This window comes from Silurus meridionalis, chromosome 29 (genome assembly GCF_014805685.1).
Source record: "Silurus meridionalis isolate SWU-2019-XX chromosome 29, ASM1480568v1, whole genome shotgun sequence".
NCBI lineage: Eukaryota > Metazoa > Chordata > Actinopteri > Siluriformes > Siluridae > Silurus > Silurus meridionalis.
In genome coordinates this window covers 5,398,497-5,423,242 of record NC_060912.1, presented here as the reverse complement: position 1 = coordinate 5,423,242, position 24,746 = coordinate 5,398,497, and the positions used below count along the sequence as shown (strand labels likewise).

The following is a 24,746-nucleotide window of genomic DNA, read 5'->3' as shown; positions in this document are numbered from 1 at the left end:
ATGTACTCCACTACACTTAATGAATAACAAAAAGAGAATGAGTGGTTGTCAATCAGGCTGTGTCGCCAGTCAGCACTAACTTACACACACCCCTGCAAACACACACACACTCACACACCAATTAGCCCCTTTTGTTCTAACCTACCACTGACCATAACTTTACATTCTCCTCCAGATATTGACCTTTGACCTTGCACTGAGCAAGTTAACAACATGTTCTCAGTATGCAGCGTCAGACCCCCTCCTCCATCAGGCATTGCGAGACTGATTCCTGCTGAGGTGAACTACTTCTCAATTGTCTCAGATCAGGCCCTAATGAATACTAATAGTTTGAGAGTGACAAAACACAGAGTGGATGTGATTGATGCTAAATGTCGAATAAATGATTAAAAATAATAAACTAGTTTCAACCCTGACTACAATGAATGTTTAAAACACATTTATAATCACTGATCAGCCTCAAATTAGTAAATATATTTTAACCAAATAGCTCCACGGCTAGCATCAGGAGATTTCCCCCAACTACTTTTGACGAAAGTTAGGACTTTACGATAAAAAAGGAACATTTAAATTTATAGCATTTGGCAGATGCCCTTATCCAGAGAGACTCACAGCTGGGCACTTTTTTATGTATATAATTCCATATATAATTCCACGTGTTACTTCATAGTTTTGATGCCTTCAGTGTGAATCTACAATTTTCATAGTCATGGAAATAAAGAAAACTCTTTGAATGAGAAGGTGTGTCCAAACTTTTGGTCTGTACTGTCTGTGTGTGTGTATGTATATTTTATTTATATATATATATATAAACACTTTTCCCCATAGATTAATCCTGTTTGGCAGTTGCTTCAATCTCATGGCTTGGTTTTTTTCTCCAATATGCATTGTCGGCTGTGAGGCCCTTTACAGAGAGGTGTGTGTCTTTCTAAACCATGTCAATTTTCCAAAGGTGGACTGCAATCTTGGTGTAGAAACATCCCAGCAATAATCCAAGACAATTCGGAGACACCTGTGTACAAGTGTTTTGCATGAGTTTACACAACAACAACAATAAAACCTCTTCACTTTCACAGATAAGACAAATAAAAATAACGCTGAAGGCAGTTTAGTTCATGTTTAGCTGTTTTTAATGAACCCTGATTACAGTTAAAAAACAAAAAAAAACTAGAATACGTTTCATCATGATGTCACATACACTTCTTTAGAGTGTTACACATCACTGCTGAGAGTACACGTGTGAGAAAAAGATTAATACATGTTGAGAGAAAAAAGTCACCTTATACACAAAGAAATGTTGCCACTGTTCTACAGTCCACCAAAAAATATTTACATGAAAGATTATTAAAAATATATATATATTTAAAATAGAAATGTGATAATGTCACCCCTCCCATTTACCTGGCTTTATTATTAAAACCCAAGCAAAATATGAAGCATTTTGGAATACACTTTTAAAATTTTAAAAAGCTATATTTTTTTTTAGCAAGGGTACAAAATAACAGTAATATCACTGTTTAAAAATAACATATGATCACATGACTAGGCATAATAAAAACAGCAATGTCTATACTGAAGATATGAAAAATATGCTTTTTTATGAATAAGCAAGGCAGCTGTCAGGTAGAGCTGGTGTAACATGAATATCAATCAATTAAAACTAAAACTAAGAAATAAACATTTGGAGAAAGACTAAGGGAAGAAGTGGGAAAGCTGTGCTGAAATAGTTACAGTATATATTCAGTAAAGAAATAAATTTAGCATGTTATATGTTTCAACTAGCCTCAGATGTTCTGTTCTTCTGATTTAAGGGTGTAATATTTAAACTTATGATTTGGAACCCGGCTTTATTTCCTGAGGTCAGTGGGATTGCTCCTGTTTGATCTCCTCTGCTCCATCATCTACAGAATCCACTAAACTAAGAAACAGCACAAGCTCATTTCACACACACGCACGCACACACGCACGCACACACACAAGGCTGAGTGATCATTCATTTCAACCTAGATGAAATTAAATGTTTCTGCCTGGAATCAGTGTGTGAGCAATTCAAATCAAATCTAAATTCATGTTAAATCTCTTACTGTCATTTCTTTATTAACACTTTTTAGGCTCCTGCTAACATATTTGAGGTCACCATATGCATATAATTTTTCCAAAATATTCTTATCTGTAAAAAATAGTTTTGAATATAGATTATTTGTTTTTTTAATAATATTATAGATAGATAGATAGATAGATAGATAGATAGATAGATAGATAGATAGATAGATAGATAGATAGATAGATAGATAGATATTGTGTGCGCGCGCGTATTAGAACACACTATATCTGCAAAACATTGTGGACACTTGACCTTAAGATTCTATGTGCATTCTTGAACATCCCATTAGATATTTAGTTCCAATTGGCTGTCATAAAAACCACGATCTCTTTTAAAAAGATGTTCCACTGTGTGGTTGTGGAGATTTGGGCTTAGTCAGCCCAACGGCATTGGAAAGTCTGGTACTGATGAAGAAAGAGGATGAAAGGGTCAAGTGTCTCAATACTTTTGCCTATATAGTGTGAAAGTTGTATACCTTTTCAGTTTGTAAAAAGGAGGAATTTTATATTGAACAAAATAGAATAGTTTTTTTTTTTTTCCTTTTTTTTTTTTTTTTTTTTTTTTACATAAAAAGGCACAATATAAACTTTAACTTTTTTTTATGGAAAAGGCTTCATAGACCCATACATATGACATATGCCTGAGTTCTTGCTGCTTTCCAAGAATTCAATAAACTGGCATGAGAAGCATAAATACCAATTAAAGGGGAAGAAACAGTCAGTTTATGTTTAGATTTAAGTAGGGGAGTTTAAAATCTATAAAGCTTTAGGGGAGTATGTACATCTGGAGACATCTGTAAAAGGTCAGGTGGTCCATCTAACTAACAGCTGAATAAAGCAGACTGAGAAGATAAATGACCTGCTGTGACTATTTTTTTTGGACCTCGAGAGCATTATGTATAAGGCATTGTTGAGAAGGTAGTGTGTAGAATCAGGATGTAAAGGCAGTGGCAGCAAGGAGGTAATGTTTTGGGAGCAGAAGGCAAAGCTGTTCCTCCAAGGACCTGAGGCTTATTGAACCATGTACTGCTGGCAGAAGACTGCTAGTTATTCTGACTGGTTTAAATCCTAAGAGAAGAAACAGTAATCACTGAATGACTGTGTCAAACTAATGGCCCAGATTTGTAAAAACGGATCTCCTTCTCTCCTTTACACACTGCTCTGTATAGCTATAGAGTATGTTGTCTAGCAATTCAGGCACTTGGTTATTTGTGGAACTGGGTTTGAAATGCATTAATGATCCTTGAACGTAAATATCAGAGTCGCTAAGGAGCTCAGAGGAAACGACACAATCGTTCAATAGTGTGCCATGGTCAGTATATATACACATGTTAATTTTCTAGGTGTGATGGTGATAAATGAAGCAAAAAAGTGAAGTGAGCTGGTCAAATGTCTTTTCAGAAGGTTCTGAAAAGAAGGAACATCATTATCGTCCATTTGTAGTGTCTCAGCACCATGAAGTGAGTGAAGCGGTAATTCTGTGTGCTTGTATCAGGCATTCAGGTGTGAGTTACTGCATATTGATTCATTCTCCTAGGTTCTGAATGTGTGTCCACAGCCTGTGTGCATCTTGTGGTAGTATGTACAGTTCTCTTCTCAGCACCCGTTGTTTTCTAAAGACAGTTGCGCTGTCGCTTTTTGAAGCTCAGAGCTGACTCTTCGCTGACCTGCACTCAGAGATGCAGCCAGGTTGACCAGGCTCCTCCCCTCATTGTGTGGCAGCACCTTGTGAGGTTGTGGTTCTCTCTCTCTGGACAAGGGTTCGTCCTTTTCGGCACGACTCTTTTTGTCTTCCGCCTCTTCGCTCCTGCCTCCATTCGCTGGTCCTCGCTCCAGCGGCGCTTGAAACGTAGTTTCAGTGGTATGCACTGGGAGCCGCCAGGGCTGCTGGGACTTCCCTCCCTGGGTTCAGCTTTCAGGCCTGGCAAAGCCATGCCAACCCCAATGGCAATGCCACTGATTGCACCAGAAGGGGGTGCTGCTGGGGTCTTAAAGACGTCTTCCTCAAGATCATCCCCCTCGTCTATGAGGGTATCAGGGCAGGGCAGAATGGAAGGTCCTCCATTATAGTGTGACGGGGCAAACACATCACAGTTATCATCATCTTCGCTTATATCAGTGACCTCTACTTCTTCCTCTGATTCTATATCTGAGACAAGCTCAACCTGGAGAACAGAAGAGTTGGATTATTGAAGCTACATTGGTGGAACATAATATACTATGCATTTATATACATCAGCCACACCTCCTGGTTGAAAGAAAAAAAAAAAAAAAAATTTTTACTACATTCAATTAAAACCCTTTCCAAGCCAATTAATGACTGCTGCTGTTAGACAATATGGAGGATAACTACCCTGAAATGCTTCTTCCTTTCAGTTACCAGTTCATCTCCAATACAACTGGGAAACTAACTATTATTTCAGAAGAGGCAGGAGCCTGTTTGTCACACATATTGAAGCACAATGAAAATCTTTTCTGTGAACATTACAGCTACAAATCTAGGTCAACGAACTATGAACCATTCTAATTATTAATCATGTTTTATGTAGTCAACAATCATTGTCTTGAAGAAAAAAAAGTGATTATAAGAAGTATATATAAGAAGTGGAAGGCCATAGCAATTTAATTATAAAGTTTCAAGATTCTAGGCAACACAGAAGTGTCTATACATCAGAGGACGACAAATCATCTGTTCAGCAAACAAACAAATTACCCAGTTCTAAGACATTTAGTAAATACTGACCTTGATCTTTGGAGGACCTCCAGAACTGCTGTTAGTCAGTCCAGAAGGTGCAGAATTGGTACCCTGCACCGCAGCAGAGCCACATTCACCCACAAACAAGACTGTTGAGGCAGAAACAGAGGAAACGTGCCCCGTTGCTGAAGATTGTGGTGCGTCCCGGTGCTTCCGGCCCAGAGGTGGAGGCTGAAGCTTAAATTTAAAGGTTGAGGCGTGTGGCTCTTCAGGCTGCTGGTGGTGCAGTGGGTGGGTGCTGAAGTGTGATCCTGCTGCTGGTCCTGCCAAGCCCTTATCAAGACGCTGTGGCTGGGGCACAACAATGCTGGGGTAGTGTGGGAAGGCGCGGGGACTGAGGTGGTAGTTGTAGACGCTTTGTGCATGTGCTTGCAGGTAGCGCTTCATGTCTTCCGGGTTGAAGGAGAAGCGTGAGCCGGGCATGGGTGAAGCCAGTGAGGGTGAGGGGGTGTAGGGCAGGTGTGAGGTTGGTGTTGAAGTCATGGAGAGTGCAGGTGAGAGCTGGGGGGGTAGCAGAGGGCCACCAGGCAGAGGTGAGGCAGGGAAGGGTACCGGGGCGGGTGGAGGAACACCGTACATGCGAAACAAAGAGTCGTGAGTGAGCCGTGGATGGTGTGGCAGGAACAGAGATCTGAAGGCTCGCTCTGCTGGGCGTTCGTCACCACCTGTCATGCCCACCTCCTCCAGTTCCGAGGCTACAGAAGTGCCATCGCTGCAGTCGGATACAGACCCCCGTGCTGCCCGTCGTGCCACACTGGCAAACACACCTGGACTGCGCAGCTCTTCACCATTCGGGGAGAGGACATCAGATGGAGTAGAAGGAGGGAAACGAAAGTGGGTTCCAACACCTGACGGGACAGGAGGAGCACTCTGGGGCACATTGGAACCTGCCATGAAAGAAGAAAATTAATTAAGACTTTTTAAAAGAAAGTTCACACTCAAAAAACACACACACACACACACGTAGGGCTGTCAATTAATTTAAATATTTAATTGTGATTAATTGCATGATTGTCATGAGTCAACTTGTGATTAATCGCAACCGAATAGATTTTTATCTGTTCCAAATGTGTCTTATTTGAATACTTTGAGTTTTTAATACTCTAATCAACATTGGCATAGATATATATGGATGCTTTATGCAAATGTACGTTATTGGTACATAGTACATATTCAACAAAGGACATCCTGAATAAATGTGTTGCATTAAAGGCTTTAATTTTGTGTGCAACCTCCATACTCACAGGGCAACAAAAAATCGTGAGGTTTTCGACTCTCACCGTTTGATGGGTATCTTTTTCAAGGGGAATTGTACATGTACTGTACCGTAAACGCAACAGAAATTGTGAATTACTTTTTATAAATGTTTAATTTACTACTTTAAGTAAATAATACAATAATAAAAAATTGTTTTTCGAACATTTTTTTTTGTAATTTATTAGTACAAACTGTTTTGAAATTTTATTCCGAACTTTCGAGCCACTCGTGGCTTCTCACGAACTAGCAGATTTTTTCGCGAGTTACCCATAGTCCGGTTTCAAATGAAAAGCCGCGAACTATCAAGGTTACGAGTTTATATATTTATTTATTATTTTTTTTTATAAAAATAGTCAAACAGAAATGCACGGGCATTAATGAAATTAGTGGTGTTAAAATGCATTTGCGCCAACACGTTATTAACTCGTTAATTTTGACAGCCCTAATACATACATTCATGTACACACACACACACACACACACACACACACACACACACACACACACACACACACACACACACACAAATAAAAAAACAGTCGGCTATACCTGCAGACCCCATGTCAATAAACGGGTAGTTGACTAGCACAAGCTTGTTGAAGTTAAACTTGTAGGTGAACCTTTTCCCTTTTGTCTTGTGCAGAATCCGCTTATTGTAGTAGTATCTGGGGAAGTAAGATTGGTATGGTTATGTTTCTGTGAAAAACAACTAATTCAGTAACAAGATCCTTAACATAACAAACCTCAGACATGTCAGTGAAGCACTATTTATTTTTTGTGTTGTCAGAACAGTGTACAGTTAGGTCAGGAAGCTGACGTTCCCCCATTCCCAGGCTTTAAGAAATGTTTTACCTTTAACTCCGCAATGCTGAAAAGATTTCAATGACACTACCAGATGAACATTCATTTATCTTCAGTAAGGGTAAGTAAGTGCTCTCCCCTGGTCAGGGTCACAGTGTGAACCTTACATGATCTCTGATAATGCATGGACATTTTTTCTTCAACTACGTGATGGTGATAAATGTCATTAGCTTGTGGGAAGTTTGCACTGCAAGCACACTAACAAACGAATATTGTAACGTTAACCTTGCCTCTCGGGGTGAAACATGCATAGTTCTCATTTAATTAGATGAAGCATTTTTATTTTGGAAAGTATAATTATTGTTGTAATTACTGCCGTAATGAAAAGACCCAAGACCTGCATCAGAAGGAGCATGTCCTTGTAATACAGGATGTGATTTGGAATATCATGGGATGGCAAAGAAAGGTTTAAATGAGTTTGAGGGGGCATTTGCTGTTGCCGTGGAGACAAACGAAAAACATGAATATGGTGTAAACAGACAGAAGTATTGCAGCACGGAGGGAGAATGGCTCCAGTAGAAAAATATATATTTTTTTTTTTTTTTTTTAATAATCCTGTTTTGAAAAACTGTTTTGTTCTAATGACTAACACTTAATTCATAAAAATAGGGTTGAATAGGTTCTCTTCATGAGTCTCTTCATTAACTCATCTACGGCTACAGAATTCACTGTAGTGATGGGAATATTCATCCCAGAATATTCAGTGATTGCAAGTTTAGTATTCAAAGCTTAGGACACATTCAGTGCTGCAGAGAGCTGAGTGACTGAAAACACAACCAGCTAACACCAGAATAACATGCCCCCACCCCAAATGTTGAAGAAGTCCCCCTACAGCCAGCTCTAGAAATGGGTTCTATTTCAAAATGGCTAAACCCTGAAACCTTCAGTAATGGTTTTATGCCCTTGAAAAAAAATCAATGTCTCAACACAATTTGATCACAGTGGTCTAGAGTGAACTAACTGGATTTCATGGCTTGGGTTTTGGTCTGAGCACTGCGAGTTACGAGACATTAAAACACAGGTGTGTGCTTTTCTTAATTAAGTCCAATGAATTCGGCCCAATTGGTCTTCAGTCAATTGTAGAAATCATGTAAACAGGAAGCACCTGAGCTCAATTGGAACACAAACACTTCTCTAAATGTAATGTTTCAGTGTTTTATTAAATATGGTTAAAAAAAAACTTTTGACTGAATTTGTGCATAATTCAGCCCTAAAGTGCAGTGTTCTGTTTTAAATACATTTGAAGAAATACGAAACAATAAAGGCCTATAATGTCCAATGTAAATGTTTAGACATGATTGAGCTACTTGATCCTCACCTGAGAGCTCGACTAAGTTTGTCGTAGTTCATCTGAGGTTTGCACTTGCGGGCTCCCCACAGTCGAGCCACCTCGTCCGGGTCCTTGATGACAAACTCTCCGTAATCCCCCTGCCAGGCGATGACATCATGGTACTCCTCCTTCCTGAGCAGCTCCAGAATGAAATGCCAGAGCTGGATCTGTCTGGAGCCTGGGCTTGACTCTGGCTTGTACGCCCATTCCGGAAAGGCGAACCCTGACCAACACAGACATGGAAATGATTACACTTCTAGTTGCTGTAAAGAGCATCAGCAATTCAAAGCCTGTCCATAATTTCTTATTTATCCATAAGAAAAGGTTGAAATGATGGAATACTGAGGATTAATTAAACCAACATTCCACAATACATTTATAAAAAAAAAAATAAAATAAAAAAAAGTATGCACTTCAACCACTTGTTTTATTTCGGTTTAAATATATTGAGCAGAAAGCTTTCATATTTATGAACAGTGAACCCTGTATCCTTGAGGCAGCAGTCAAAACAGAACTCGAGCCTGTATCACACAGCACTTCACGAAAAAGTGCACACGCTCATGTTATCAGCTGGACAGACTCAATAATTACCAAGCAGAAGGTCACCTGCATTTTCTGCATTCATACTATATGTAATGGGAAAAGTAAAGAAAAAATGCTGCATGGGAATGTTGTGAGACGTGCACAGTGTGAATTGAGGGATTGATGCGACACAAGTTATACGTCTTTATTTTGAGAACATGAAATGATGTGGAAAACATTCATTTTTAATACTAATGTCACAATCTCTTCCCCATTCTGATGAAAAAGTACCCTGCAGAAAATGGTCAACAGTTGCACTGCAACTATAAGCTCAAAGAATGCATCCAACAAAGTTCCCACACCTGCAGGAAAATTATGTCCCACGAGACAGTACATGTTACAAAGCTATCTGATGTGTGAGCCAGCTTACAGGAAACACATCCATAGTGCTAAAAAACAGCCAAAACCCACACATATTCTAAAGGACAAAAAAGGCTGAATGTTGAAATAATTATAAATATTTACACTCATAAGGCAACAATAACTTTCTTTAAAGATTTTCAACCTTTAGTGCTTTATACTGTATATCCAAAATAGGGATAGCCAATTTGAAATGTGCTGAAAATTTTTTTTTAAGTCACTGGTGTAAGTCACCCAGACATACAAAAAAAATACAGCTGACAAAATCATTGTGAGAACTGTGAAGAAAAACCCAAAACAACAGTTTGACATCACCAACAACCTCCACAGGACAGGACTGAAGGTCTTACAACGCACAGTTAAAAGAACACGGGTAATAATGCGGGTGTTCTAGCACTTCCTCCGATACACCATCTGTTATACCTCTCTATCTAACTAAAAAGGTCTTTCAATCTAATGACTCCATTAGGGGTCCCACAACCAGAACTGTCTAATTGAGTCTGGTTTTTCTACTTAATGTAAAATTGTAAGGTCATTTTTTGCATCACTCCCGTATTTATTGCTTTTGCCGAAAAACGGACTTGTCAAATCTGCTGTTAGGACAACGATACAGAGAAAGGTCACACCACACAGATGGAGCTCATACATGATGAGCTGTGTGTGTGGGACAGGAGCTCAAACGTGAGTGGGAACAGCGCTGACTCATGGTGCGAGAGTGAGCGTGTCATTTAGATCCCAGAAGTAATGCACCTTTTCACTCTCCTATCATCCTTTTCTCTTGCCTCTTGCTCTCATGCAATCTCCTAGCAACAAGACACTTCAGTTCTATAAATACACATGTATGTAGAAAAGAAAAATCTATTAATCTGGAAACAATTTATGTCTAATAAATGCCAGAAAAGAAAAAGAAATCAACTTGAAGAACAGCAGATCTTAAGATTTCACTAGTGACCCAAAACATGACAGATCTACATCTACAGAATAATGAATGAAATTAAGGAATGGATAATTATAAACCAACAAGCAACTTTAATTCTAAAAGTTAGCTCAACACCACCACTAAACAGAAACACAAACTGCTTTAATCTGTATGGTATAGGATTAAGAACAGACATTGTGCTGAAGAACAAGCCAGACATAACGGTGATGAGTAAAAATCATCATGATTTAAGCAGGGTATGTCTGAAAATTCCATTTATAAAATATTTTTGTTAGTTATTTAACTTGTTGAATAGGTCGATTTAAATCAAAATGTTGTATGCAGAGGCACAGCATAAACCTGACAAACTAGTCAGGGGAGAGGGGAATCTCTCTCTCTCTTTCTCTCTCTCTCCATCCCATATCTCAAATAACTTACTAAAAAACGAACCACTACTTTCATCCATGCAGTCACTTTTATCAATGCAGCTTTAAATGATCAATGCTGGTAAGTGACCATGGTATAAGTCGCACCTAGGTGTGTGTTTTAATGTACTAACCACCTTCATTCGTTTATGCAAGTTATTTGAGATATGGGTCATTAGGTTTATAATTTGAAAGAGAGAAAGAGTGTGTTGCATGCATCTGTCCTGCAATTAATTCCCACTTCATGTATTAAAATCCCAAAACACATCTAGCTGTGGATTATCCCTTATACTTTTAAAAGTGTAAATGTGAAGATCTGGGATATATTAGTAATTAGTATTGTAGGAAATGTGAGATGAAAAAAGAAAAAAAAAAACACTAAGACATTTATTGTTAAATGGTGCACACAAAAATTATATGTGGAGGTCTGACACTTCATTACAAAGTAGCTGCAAAATATTGCATCAAAGAGAAGCCTTCATGTGGGCTGATGTGGGTCTGACTATGACTGTTGCCAGGCCATCATCGACGAGCTGCTAGAAAGCTGGGCTTAAAAATGCTTATTAGAAGCAGACAGAAAACAGATTGCGTTGCTATGAAAGTTTGTTGAGTGTTTAAAATAAAATTAGAATTCACTAGTGTGAGCACTTTTAACCACTTTAGGTTTACGTGTGAGCAAACTTGTGTTTATATCTCAGGGAAACAAGACATGGCAACAGAAGAGCACCAGAAATAACATATTTCTTTTTAGACAAATCGAGTCACCTACTAAGCTTCTGTGAAATAATGATTTTATCATTCATGCATAATACATACTTTTTATGCTATACTTGTGTCTAAAAACTAACCACAACCCAACACATTGTGTAGGAGTTTACATTTAATATGATATTAAATGATTGTGTGTAAAATAAACATTAAAGAAAGAGTCTCAAAATGTTTCAAAAAGGTAGTGTAAATAATGTGGAGGTCTCCTGTGAGGATTGCCTGTACAAGTCAACATTTTGAAACAATGCAACACACACCTCGACACATTGCAGCTGAGAAACACGTGTGCACGCACACACACGCACATAAGTGCAATAACAAGTACAGCCCCTAAGGTCTGCACACTTCCTCTGGGACTGTTGCTTCTCAGATACTTACGGTCACCAATGGGTAAAGACATCAGAGACCACCTGATACACACACAATCCTCATGTAAACACCCTGACACAATCCTTACATGATACAAAATGTTCAACCGCAAGTGAGCTTCATGCTCCCTAGTGACACAGCAGAACAATGCTAGTCCAATCACAGGTTCAAATCCTGACATCCAGGATTCTCAGAATGAGATGGGCTAACTCTATCTTCCTGATCAATCACAGATAAGCTGGCCAATCTGAAGCATCGAAGAGCTTGTGTTTGTGAGAGAGGGCCAAGAGTACATCAACACTGGAGTATTTTACTTCCTCCAATAAAACATCTTTATACACTTCATCAGTAAAAGTCATAAACTAAAAAAAATATATTGTTGGACTTAAGCGTGGTGTGGAGCTACAGCACTTCAATTTGTAAATTTGTAAATTTCAGCTCACTCCATTTCATTAATCCACTGGTCCTTCCTTTATCAGTTTTTTTTTTTTTTAAGCTCTGTGACATCCATCAGTTCACAGTGTCTTATGAAAGATTGGTTGGTTGAAAATGACTAAACATAACCTTGAAAGTAACAAACATTTCTCTCTTCAAAATGCGACCTGTAAGTAAATGCCACCTTATATAATATTCTTGGAATTTTACTAACAAACACGGCACTACACGATTAAATGTATCGATGTCAGCTTGTACAATTTTATGACAGCAAACATTGCGATTTAATGGAAAGATTTTTGCATATGTGGACACATTTTCTGAAAACTGTTTGCAGATTTTCTGCGCTGCTAACAGACCAAAAAAGGATCAGATAGTCTCAGTTTAGGCAGTGCCCGTGTGGCGTGTGTGGTCATGTGATTTCCCGGTGTGCAGTGCGGAGAACAGGTGAAGATGGATGGCGAGCACCTCGACACTGAACTGGTGGGCAAAAAAAAATAAATGCTACCTCTGTTATATGGCGATATTTTAGCTTTAAGATCACCAACACTGAGCAGAGAGAGATACTGTGCACGATTTGCTTAAAGTTGATACATTGCATGGCACTATGACAAACCTATAACTCATTGGTTCCGGGTTGGAAGAAAGACGACAGGTGATGGTTCAACAGACAGAGCTTTCTATTATTTTTCATTCACTTTTGCCCGACGCTTTCCGGGGACACACCCACCCGTGGTAACGCATATCTTTCCTTGAATCAAACCCACGCACACTCGCAGATCAACACGACTTCACCTGGCATCCTCCGCTTTCCCAGACACATCCCCTTACACACAGTCAGCTCTGCTGGTACTCTCACCCTCTATCTCTCTCACTCTCTCTCTGGTGTCTGTTACATCCTGCATAAACAGGGCCATTTCTAGCCGTTTGGAACCCTGGGCAAGATTCCTAAGAGTCACTCCCCCCATGGCTCTGCCCTCCCACCACAATGCTCCACACCCACACCGTACAAATCATTAGCAATCTTCCATTAAATCAATTTTAAACACATTTAATAATAATAACTTTAATAATAATAAATAATAATTGCCTGAATTCAAGTATGCAAACAAATACTGTATCTTAAATTTCAGCAGAAAAACAGGCAATTTAATTCAGCTGTACCTTGGAGGAAATACATTTTTACATTAATGCATTTTGTAAAAAAAAAAAAAATATTAGTTTGAAAACCTTTATAGTTGCACGAATACACATTTCTGCATTCACACAAATGTGTGCAATTACATCAATAACCAAATCCAGTGGGGACTTGTAAAACCATTTATTATATCGCAATCGCATATTGCAATATTGACCACGATAATCGCAACATGACCTTTTCCCCGCACATCATGCAGCCCTACATGGCACTTTCTCATAAACATGAACAAGCATGAAGATGGAATCAAGTCCCTTCTGCTTTCGGTTTACATTGAAATTAATCCCAACGTGTGAATTTACTGATTCAAAAACTTTTTTTAATTAACTCACCGTAGGCAAGATTTGGTTAAAAAGATGGCCAGCAGATATTTATTCATTTATGATAAATTGATCTGCTTAGAACAAAATTAGTGTGGAAAACACAGATAGGAGTTAAAGCTGTACAGAAAAGTGAAGAACCTGTAACAAGGAAAATGAGAAAAGCTCTTTTGGTCATCATAAACACTTAATCTCATCATGTGACAGATGATCTAATAAACAAGAGATGGTTAACAATCTGATATTTTGTTCTGTAGTAGCTATATTAATATATCAGTACTTAAGTACATTAATAAAACAGTATTAGAAAAAACAGATGATCATGAAAAAAAATCTTCATTCGCCAAAAAAATTAAGCTTTCATGTGTCGACAACAATTCTGAAGATCTAACTCTTATGATTTAATGTAAAGATCTTAGATCTCATTATTTATGTGAGAGGACAGACACTTCTGTGCTTGAATGGCAGCAGAGGTAGACAGTGAGAAAAACGGAAAAGAAGTGAAGCAGGAAAAGATATGTGGAGGTTAAACATCAAAGAGAGTGGAACACGGTAAAACCAGATCTATCTGGAACATACCTCAGAATATCTGTGCGTTACTGTGCACGTGTGTGTGTGTGTGTGTGTGTGTGTGTGTGCGCGCACATCGGCCACTCTCTTTCTCTATCCCAAACTACATTATATTGAACGAATTACCAAGTTTTTTGTTCAAAAGGGCCCGTGTAAATAAAAAATCCAATCATTTTACATTCAAATTAGAAATTATGATAACCTAAAATTTTGGTAACAAAGCAATTATGTAGGTAAAATAAAAAGGATTATGACGTTAGTAAAATTATTAGTAATGCGTATAACAAAAGGACCTAAAGCAATATTCCTAACGTTGTCTCACTGGCCTACTGACAGTTGTTCCTGGATTAGATCCATGCTGCTATGGTGTGTTACAGCCTGACACAGCACAGGAGTTTGGGTTTATATGCGACGCAAGGCGTTTTACAAGTGTATTGAAGCAGCAGCAACGTGAGAGCAATTATTTACATGATAATCCCTTCTTCATACAGGAGATTAAAATTAAACACTCTCTACAGTCTAAAATGTTCATGGATTTCACGCACAATAACAAAAAAACACAGACGCGCTTTTACTCAAACGTGTTAACCGTCATCGTGACGGCTGTCCTGATTTACATCTCAAACAAAAGAGGAGATGGGACTTTCTAAGTACAAAATAGACTACTTTTAATAGACTACTTTTGAATGAATGAAAACAGTAAATAATAGTTATGCCCATTTCCTGTTTATTTTTTTTATTTTGGTACTAACATTCCAGCAAAGAACAGACAGTCACTGGAGTCCTGAGGTGTGAGTGAAATTTCTGAAAACACACAATCACTGCTGACTAAGTGCTGGATACTGTAATCGGTTTCCTTATACCCTGATTTGTATCCTATATGAACTTCAACAACCTGCTGAAGAACTAAACATCTCCCTGTGACGATTCTCAGCTTCTTGTGAACTGATGAAGCCTTGAATATCTTCACTCCTCACATGAGAGGATTATAAAAGGAAAACTATGTTGTCTACCTCTAGGAACAGTTGTATTTTTTTTTCTCAACATTAAGTATAGAACACATGTTACTCGTGTCTGGACATACAATCCACTTCCTCATCTGAAGCAAAGACGACACCATCATTCACTAATAGTTAGGGGCACAAGAGCATAATGGCATATTTCATGCTTACTACTACTATATTTTAACATATATAAAACTATCCTTTTACTTTTTATAATAAAAGGGCATACGGTGTAAGTTGGCTTCACCAACAAAACAAGTGACCCTTAATAAATAAAGTTTGTTTTAATATTTTCCTAAAAGCACACTTATTTTAGTCCATGCACTCAGGTCACTTGATTCCTTTTTTTCTTTTCCCAAAGGTGTCAGAAGATCTGAGCTGTGAGAACTGGAAATTAAAAGACTGGAACGTGGACTCTCGTGTTTTCACAGGGTCAGACTACACAGGGATGACAGGAACAAGAATTAGTTGACTGTGCTTGGCAGGAACTGAAGCTATGTCCTAGTCATAACACCGACCATGTGTTGTTTGATCTAATGTGCTCAAGTTAAAAAAGTGTTTGGAAAATTTAACTCTGTATGAGACACCTGAAGCCACGTTGCATTAGGGTGAGTCTACTGAGATTATCAACAATCCAAAACGGTTCAATCCAATCCACGCCAAAGCCTTGTGTGTAAAACGCAGGAGGTTATGAGTAGAAGACTTCAACCCTCATGTCTCTGCAAGCTAAACATCTAGGAGCTGTTATTTTCACGTCTTTGTGTCAACAGAGAAGACCGAAACGCCTGTTCCCGGCACACAGTGGTGAAGAGCATGCTCCAGATGTCCGGGACGCCACTGTGCGAAGGCTGACTCTGCCCAGACAGAAACCAGACGCATCACAGGGGAGTTCCTTTTAGGGCTGTGATTAAATCAGCCGTAGATGGTCAGGGAGGGCGCATTTCTGGGCCAATTTTCCTGCTATGTGAAAACTGCTGAGCATGAGGAGCAGCCAAGCCACTCCACCAACAGGCCCATGCAGGTCTACAGTGTGCCCACCAACAGGACGACCATATTTACCCGATTTATTATGACAAAAGGGTACTTTATTCACACTCCACCAGGAAGCAAAAAAGCTTGCGGCACATTTTAGCCTTTAAGGGGCATTAAGGGGCTCAGGTCATACAGGGCTAGTGGTTAGGTACTCTTGAAGAACCCTTAGCCAAACATCAGATTTTCCCAGAGTAATACTCAAGTCTTTGTTGGTATCATCAATAAAGCTGCTCAGAGAAAGGGAATCAGCTGAGACAGAGTGCTGTATCTCCTTGATCTGGTTTTCATCCTGACTCATCTTTAGCCACAGGTTAGGAACTCTTGGTATTCAAGAAACTGAAGACAAGGGTTTGAACCAAGGCTATGTCCATATTAATTCAAATAAATTTACAAACACATTTTTCTCTGCGTTCTTCTCTCCACACTATGGTGTTTGTGCAAGGAAAACTGGGCTATTTTCAAAACCACTTTCCAGAGTATATAAACAGAATACAGAGATATTTAAAAAGCATGATGTATTTTAGTCATGCGATCCAATCAACACTTACAAGTGTACATTCTCTGTTTTTTTGCATCAGCTAACACAATGTCTGTCTATTGAGAAAATCTCACTGCGTTTTCCTCGACATCGCTGCATCAATTCAAATGATGGTAGATAAATTAATGCCTCAGGGGAACAACCTTGAATTCTGACATTGTTACATGTGCATAGACAGTTTAGAGATGTAATGTTTTCAGATGCATAACTGTGGACGAGCGATTTTTGGAAAACACTAAATAGAGAAAGCTTTTTTTTAAAGCAGGTTTCAGATGTAGAGATTAATGTGGTCATAGTTTGAATCTCATTTTTCTTGGAAAAGGAAGAGATACGAAAGGTTTCATGCTAAGGAATGTCAGCTAAAGTGTAAAGTGTTCTTCTAGAAGATCTTTAAGCAAGGCGGAGAACACTGCACTGGAGTTAACTGGTCCTGAGTGTCTGTGTTAGAGGGCAGATGAAGGTCAGCCAGGATGAACCCAGCTCAGGTCAGACTAAACCTCTACTTCTTACTGCTGTACTCCCATTCTGAACTTGTAATTTTAAATAGATCAGATTATACTAGGCTAGATGAACACACGGAGTGTCTCCTCTCCAGACACGCTCAAAACAGCAGCAGGGTGTACCGTAGTTCTGTAGACGACAGCCAAAACACTTCTGTCAGCAATAAACACGCTCCACATATAATCATATAATCTACTGTCTTGGCTAAGCTCCTCATTTTTAAATCTGATCTAAAATACTAACTTGACGAGCTCTATCTTTATGTTACAAGCCTCTTAAGCACAGTGAATTTTGGTTGCTCTGTGTATAGTGTTCCATTACACTGCAACTGACTTGACTACGTTAGGTCTGGGAGATATAATATCAGTAAAACATTATTTTCTTGATACAGTTTTAGTATTTTTTAAAGGTTTTAATTATTACATATTAAACAGTACTCTTAATCTACATAATAATCGATCTTTGTGGGTATGAAGGAAAAGTATTGTTTAACTCTGTACGGTTGAACACTTTTTGGCAATTACATTAATTGAATCATCATGGATTTATCATACACCAAAACATACACAGTAAATTCACATGCAGGCAAACACAGACACTCTGTTGTATGGGCTGTTGTCTAGTATGTGTGTTTTTACAAGCTGTCAAATAGCATAATGCCTCATTTCACACTCAGCAGTGTCGCTAACTAAACCCGAAGCACTCACCCCCTAACTAAACCCGAGGGAGCAGGAGCACCCCCTAACTAAACCCGAGGAGCAGGAGCACCCCTAACTGAACCCGAGGCATAAGAAACCCCTAACTAAAGCCCTGGCATGCACGCACTCCCTAAAACCCAGGCAAGAACTCCCCTAACTAAAACCCAAGCACAAACACCGCTAACTAAAGCCCAGGCATGCAGTCGCCAACTAAACCCTAGGCACGCAATTACTAACTAAACCCAAGGCTCACTGTACACACACAATAACTAAACCTGAGGCACACACTTGCTAACTGAAGCCCAGGCACACACAATAACTAAGGCACCTCAACCTCTCTATGATTCAAGTTAAACTTCTATATGTGCGTTTAAGAACACGCTGCAATGTAGCTGCATCATTTTCATATTTAATAAGAAAGCAAATAAAAATTAATCAGAAACAGACTCAAAGGAAAAGGGGGAGAGGAAGGGGAATGAATGTATAAGAACAGGAGAAAGCCATAGACTGTCTATATTTTAAAACTCTGTGTTGTGGTTCGGTCTCAAGTCTCCGTCTTTACTTTAATTTTGCTCCAGATGTGTGCACGCTCACACACTTGCACAGACTCAAACAGTGCTGACAACACGTGTTGGCTCCGGCTGTGGTCTTATTAGAGCACTGTTACCTCAAACATAGAAAGGGGATCAATCCCATGCTCTTTAAACACTTTAAAAAGACATCCTCCTGGACTGACACGCACCTTTCTGTCATGTAAAAACGGCATCATGCGAGATGCTACCTAAAGAGCCAATCAACTTCAAAGCACTTGTCTAACAAAAATCACCTTGAGGCCCAGAGGGACGTGGCAACTCAGCCCTTTCATCATGTAATAGATTTATTTCCACTGAGAGCTAACCGAGTGGTTCCACTGCTCCGGATCGAAAACCTAGGGATATGAAGGAGAGCGTCCTCTCACAACCCATCAGACAGACCTCTATTTGAGTCAGATGATCACACATGGCACTGAAACGCATGTCACACACTATTCTAATGTTTCAGACACCACACAAGCAGGCCGGTTGAGTCCAAGCCGCACTGCGCGAACGTTGGATCTGTCTTCTAAAATAAATTACACCAGCAAAAATAAAGGAGCACGTCAAAGTGGCGTCACCACAAAGATGGCAACTTACGAGACGGAGACAGGCCCAAGTGTGTGTGTGTGTGTGTGTGTGTGTGTGTGTGTGTGTGTGTGTGTGTGTGTAATGCAATGCAGACATAAGCCATTAAAGTGGAATGTGGAGGAGTCAACACCCCAATAAACTGTGTGTGAGCTTGTGTTTAAGCATAACGTTTTATAAACCCATTTTCATCTCTTTGTTACAAACCAAGTGGAGTGTGCAACAAACTGACAAAGTGATTAAATAAATGTAAGTAAGAAACTGAGTACCCACAACTGGATTTTAGATAAATGTATTCAAATATTCCTTATATTTGACATCATGTACCTGTATAAATAATATAAACATACAGCTTTAAAATTCACATTCGTAATAAGATACCTTTTGATGTTTGGGTTATAACAAAGCTAAAAGTGTGTAATGTTTATTAAAACTGTCCTAATGACCTGAGACTTCAGGGTTTCTAATTTCTATCTAATGTTACTCAGCAATCAAGCCAACAAGGTCTCAAAGCAGTGACGTGATATCCGAAACGAAAAATCGGTATTTAGGCCACAGTCAATATTATCGTCCATGTCATAATATTTCAGAGTTTTTAGGTTTGCTCTATTCCAGAAAAGTTCACAAGATACGCTATTGGACACTATGAGAAAGTACCCACTGCTTCCTGTAGGAAGCATTTTATTACAATGCTATTATGTAATTCTTTTAATAACAATAGAGATTGATCATATAAGAATGCTCATATATATTAAATGCATAAGCCGATCATCTTTGTCCCTTGGGGCAATATGGTGCATAGGTTTAAGAGTGATGTTTAGTGTTTAATAGCCTGTTAGTATAAACTTCATTTCAGTGGTCAGGGTTTCCTCATATTGCATATAAGTAATGCACACTGTGATGAACCTGTTATCACAGGACACACTGGACTGATTGGTTGTGTGAATAAGGTAGCTTCCATGTTAAACTGCATGTGAGTATTCATCACTTCATGGTTTGAAAGTATTATTGGTGCTCCCCTGCCCATCCTTCAAAAACTGTTTACATCATGAGTGAGAAAAAGGGCTCAGAAAATCCCTTTGGATACCTCACATCCAAACCACATCGTTTCTTCAGCTAGACAGCAGCATATTTATTCGCATATCATTTTTTTTAATATCTCTGTGCTCTGTGTATTGGAAGCTTCTGTCACAAAAAAGATATTCCTTGTAAGTACAAAAAGAAAATCCTTGGCAATAAAGTTCTTTCCATTTCTGTCTCCAATCGACATGCAATAAATATATATAAAATAAAAAAAAAATCAACAAAATATTTTTTCTACTTGCGACACGAGCTCATAAGCTGATGTTTCTCAGCTGACAGGAGGACTATTTAGTTATGCTCGTGAACCTTGTCTGAAGCGTATCTACATCAAGCGCTGCTCCACAAGAGCGTCTCTATAAATTAATTTAACTTAGTCTGTTCTTAACACAATCACGTAGCTAGCGGGCCATGTGTCGCTTTAAATTACATCATAGGTTGCTACTTTGTAGTATTACAGCATTTGCTATCTCCAATCGGCACGCAAGACATATTTCTCAGCATTCAAGTGCAATACCTGTATGAATTTTAGTGGCTTGTTTTAATTTATTCTCATCTCACTTCTCTTCTTTATTACTAAATAAACTTTGGCTGTACTGTATACATTGCCAAAGTATTTTTTTCAAACCTTAATGCCAATGCTAGCTACCACATTTAAATTATTTAAAGACATTTTTGTGCAATCAAAATATGTAGCTGTCAGCAACTTTGCTAACCTATTGGTTACAAACAAACAAACAAAAAAGAAACATGAAGGAGTTTGTGTGTTTTCTAGCCACTATGTACAAAAACCACAGCAACAATTCAACGGTCTGCCTTTTGCTTTCAAAATAAGTCAAGTGCAAGCATTGAAACCATGAAGGTACTTCATCCAAGGAGAAGTGGACCTTACGTGTAGTACTTGAACAATTCCACTACATCGCACTTATTTTAAAAGCCCCCTTTCTTTAAACTCCTGCTAACATATCCGTGCTTTTAGTTCACGTGCTATTAGAGATGACAATGTGCCCATTTCCAGATGTTATAATGAGTAACAAGTGTGGGGAGAATATTTTGTACATTGGGGACAGCTCCGAGTTGTAATCGTTGATTTGGGCATCGATGATCCGTTGTTGGGTACATTGGTGACCAGTGATTGGATGTCAGGTACAGTGGTGATTAACGGTTGGTTATCACAGTGACTTTGGTAAGCTGTGTTTTTCCTGTAAAGTACAAGATACAGGCAGTGGTAATCAGTGGTGATGCAGGACTTAACAGGAAAGGAGATTTACAGCTCCTAAAAGAAGAAGCTATACTGAGTGACCCACTCATTTACACTGTGCTGACTTAGCAGGTTGTCTTCAAATCACTGATCACGACAGTCCCTGACAGTCAATCACCAATGCTTCAGCCAACTAATCACTTTACACCACTGTAGCCCACAACCCATCACTAATCACCAATGTCTATGACATTCAATCACTGATCTTTCCCCCAACAGCTGACCACGGTCTTCCCCAACAGCTTCCCTAACCCGGCAACCAATCACTGATCACTACTGTCCCCAGCAACCAATCACTAATCACCAATGTCCCTGGCAACCAATCACTGATCACTAATGTCTAGTCTTGTCTTGAGGAAAACTTAACTTTTTTCACGTGACCCTATTAGTCATTTGATTTGCCAATGCGATCTGAACGAATAAAGGAAATGTGCCACTGAGTCAGTGACGTCACATTTTCCTCTGGGTCGTGTGCGGGCGCGTATGTTGGTGGGATCGGAAAATGACCCGCACTTCCGGTAATCTGTGGATAATTAACAGGCCAGTGTTGATATTTCTACACAGTGGTGAAATTCACGCGTTATCACACACAAAACAAATACGATGTTTCATTTGACGAATTGTGGAGACATCTCAGTATGGAATAAGTTTCCAAATAACGTGCAGCAGATCATATAAATAATTACTTTTTTTTATTAGAATTTGCATTTCCTTCAAATTAAATGAGACGAGGACAAGGTTTAAAATAACAGTATTAAAGCGTAGTGTGTGCAGATGAAGACAAAGCCCGGGGAGGGGGAGGGAGGGGGGTTTGTATGAAAACTCAGCACTTTTACTGCTTAACTCACTGGAAGGAAAACACACACAGCCAATGATGGCTACTGTAATATATACACCCCTGCCTGTCCTGTCCTGCTTTAAACCTTACCGTTTCCTTTCCTCGACCGGTGTGAGATTCAGGAGAATTGGTGACCTAACCACACGGAGCTTAGCTTTTAGCTTTAACTCTGAGAAGGAATACAGAGGGGAAAAGTTTCTTCCGCTTGAAAAGCCTAGCCTCACATACCTATTTAATATCTACACAATACATCTGGACTCCGACAGAATACTATTTTCTAACTTCTCCGACACAAACTGAACCCTAAAGGAGTTATAAGAACAAAACAAATATAAAATAATAAATATTAGTAAATAATGTATCCAAACGAAAGCAAACTTGGCCGACTAGCATGGAGCGCTAGCAGGATTGTTCTAGTCGCCCTGACACGGGAGAAAGTTAGTTAGAGCTTCTGGAACTTCAAATAAAGTTTTTTTTTCGGCTTCATTATTATACTACCATACATGAGTGTGTTCACTTTTCCATCCCAGATCTATAAAAGTGTATATATAAAAAAAAATAATAAATAAAAAAAACACGAGTGTGTGCGCATACACACACGGTGATGCGGACTTACCCGAGTCTCCTGGGGTCTTCATGGTCCTCTTTATCCTGGAACCAGTCTTCAGCTTGGCGAAAAACAAAAACCTCGCTAACTTTTTTTCCCCTCTCTCTACCCTTTTAATCTACTTTCACTCCACCACTATCTGTCCTTTTCCCCTTTCTCACACACTTCTTCACTCCTCCGCTTAGTTCCTCATTGGATTCAGGGGTCGCGGCCGGACGCTTTGTTTTACTCCAGAAACAGCCGCGCTCCGTCCTCCGCCAGCCAAGCCGTAACGAGGCACGCAAAGTTTCAGACGCGCCGCCGTGCGGATCCTCCCGGCCGCCTCCGGCCTGACTCGCTAAATTACTAATTAGTTTGGTCGGCGCCGCACCACGTCATTTCTGACGACCAAAACACACCATATCCGAATAGAAAGCATATACAGTCCTCTCTACATATATAACGTCTCCGGTGCTGTTCTCTAAACGTTCTCTTTTTCTTTTTCTTTTTTAAACACCCCCTCTTCTTCTTTTTTTCCACACACTCCCCGTGCGCTCTTTTCCCCCGTCGCCCCCACTCTTGTCCGCGTTCTGAGTGTCGTGTTTCGTTCTCCCGACCACACGGGGCCGCCCACGTCTACTGGGGAGAGAGAGAGAGAGCGAGAGAGACATTGCGAGGGAGGCCACGCCCACTCACACGTCGCCTCCCCTCTACTCTTCAGGTTACTGTGGAGACCTCCAACGCCGCATGGGCGCGCGGCGTCGTCACGAAAGCATTCCTTTACGCATGCGCGTAGGCAGCACCGAGAGAAACGAGAGAGCTGCTGCTGCTGCTGCGTAGGGGGTGAACGTTTTTCATCCCTCAACGACGTCACTGCGACCCACGCCGTGGACCACAATGCAACGTGTTCGCAAAGCACGCTGCCATCACGATTCCCTAAGATCCAGAAAATGCGAAAATAGAGGGACCTGAAAATCCAAAAAAGTTAATTTCGTTTAAACAAAAATTAATTTGATACATTTTAGAGTTGCCAACATGTGAACTAAAGCAGGGGTCCCCAACAAATCACGGACCACAAGACATTTTTACCACAATCCGGGGGAAAAGACATTATTTGATTTAATTATTAGCTGAAATACATTTCTAATGAAAATGTTAACTGATATTGCAGAACCATTGTCTGACTCTAGTCTGGTCTGGTACTAGACCATGGCTCGGTAGTTGTGGACCCCTGTGGTAAATGGCCTAAAGCAGGTGTGTCCAATCTGTTCCACAAAGGGCCAGTGTGTGTGCGCAGGTTTTCATTCCAACCAAACAAGTCCACACCAAATTGTATCTGTTTAAATCTAATTATTTTCATTTTCATTGACTTTAGGTGTGGCACTTGATTGTTTGGAATGAAAATCTGCACCCACACTGGCTTTTGTGGAAAAGATTGGATACTCCTGTCCTAAAAGGTTCGTGCCTCGACTATCACATATTTTGCTTGTTGAACACCCAATTCCAAATTTAGCTTAATTTATTATCAGAATGAGCTTCTCCACATTTCTAAGAAGGCTTTCCAGTAGATTTTGGGGCACTGGTGTTTGGATGTCAAGGAGGTCCAGCTCTAGTAAATCCTAAATGTGTTCAAGTGACACTCGAGTGCTTCGACTCCAGCCTTCCAGTTCCAGTGAACAGAAACTACAATGCTACAATATACAGAGGCTTTCTATACAATTGCATGCCTCAGAATTTGCAGAACCACAAATGGGGGTGATAGTCAAGGTGCACATGCTTTTGGCCACATTGGGAAC

General features: G+C 39.6%; 1 protein-coding gene across 1 annotated transcript; it reads right to left on the bottom strand.

Annotated features, from left to right (window-relative positions):
* Nucleotides 1-1,112: 1,112 nt before the first annotated feature.
* erf (Ets2 repressor factor) lies at nt 1,113-24,152 on the bottom strand. Its single transcript, XM_046844215.1, is given in 6 exon segments — nt 1,113-3,911; nt 3,914-4,268; nt 4,847-5,745; nt 6,665-6,780; nt 8,295-8,529; nt 22,981-24,152. Coding segments are annotated over 6 exon segments (1,839 nt in total). The 5' UTR covers nt 23,003-24,152; the 3' UTR covers nt 1,113-3,699.
* Between the last annotated feature and the right edge of the window lie 594 nt (nt 24,153-24,746).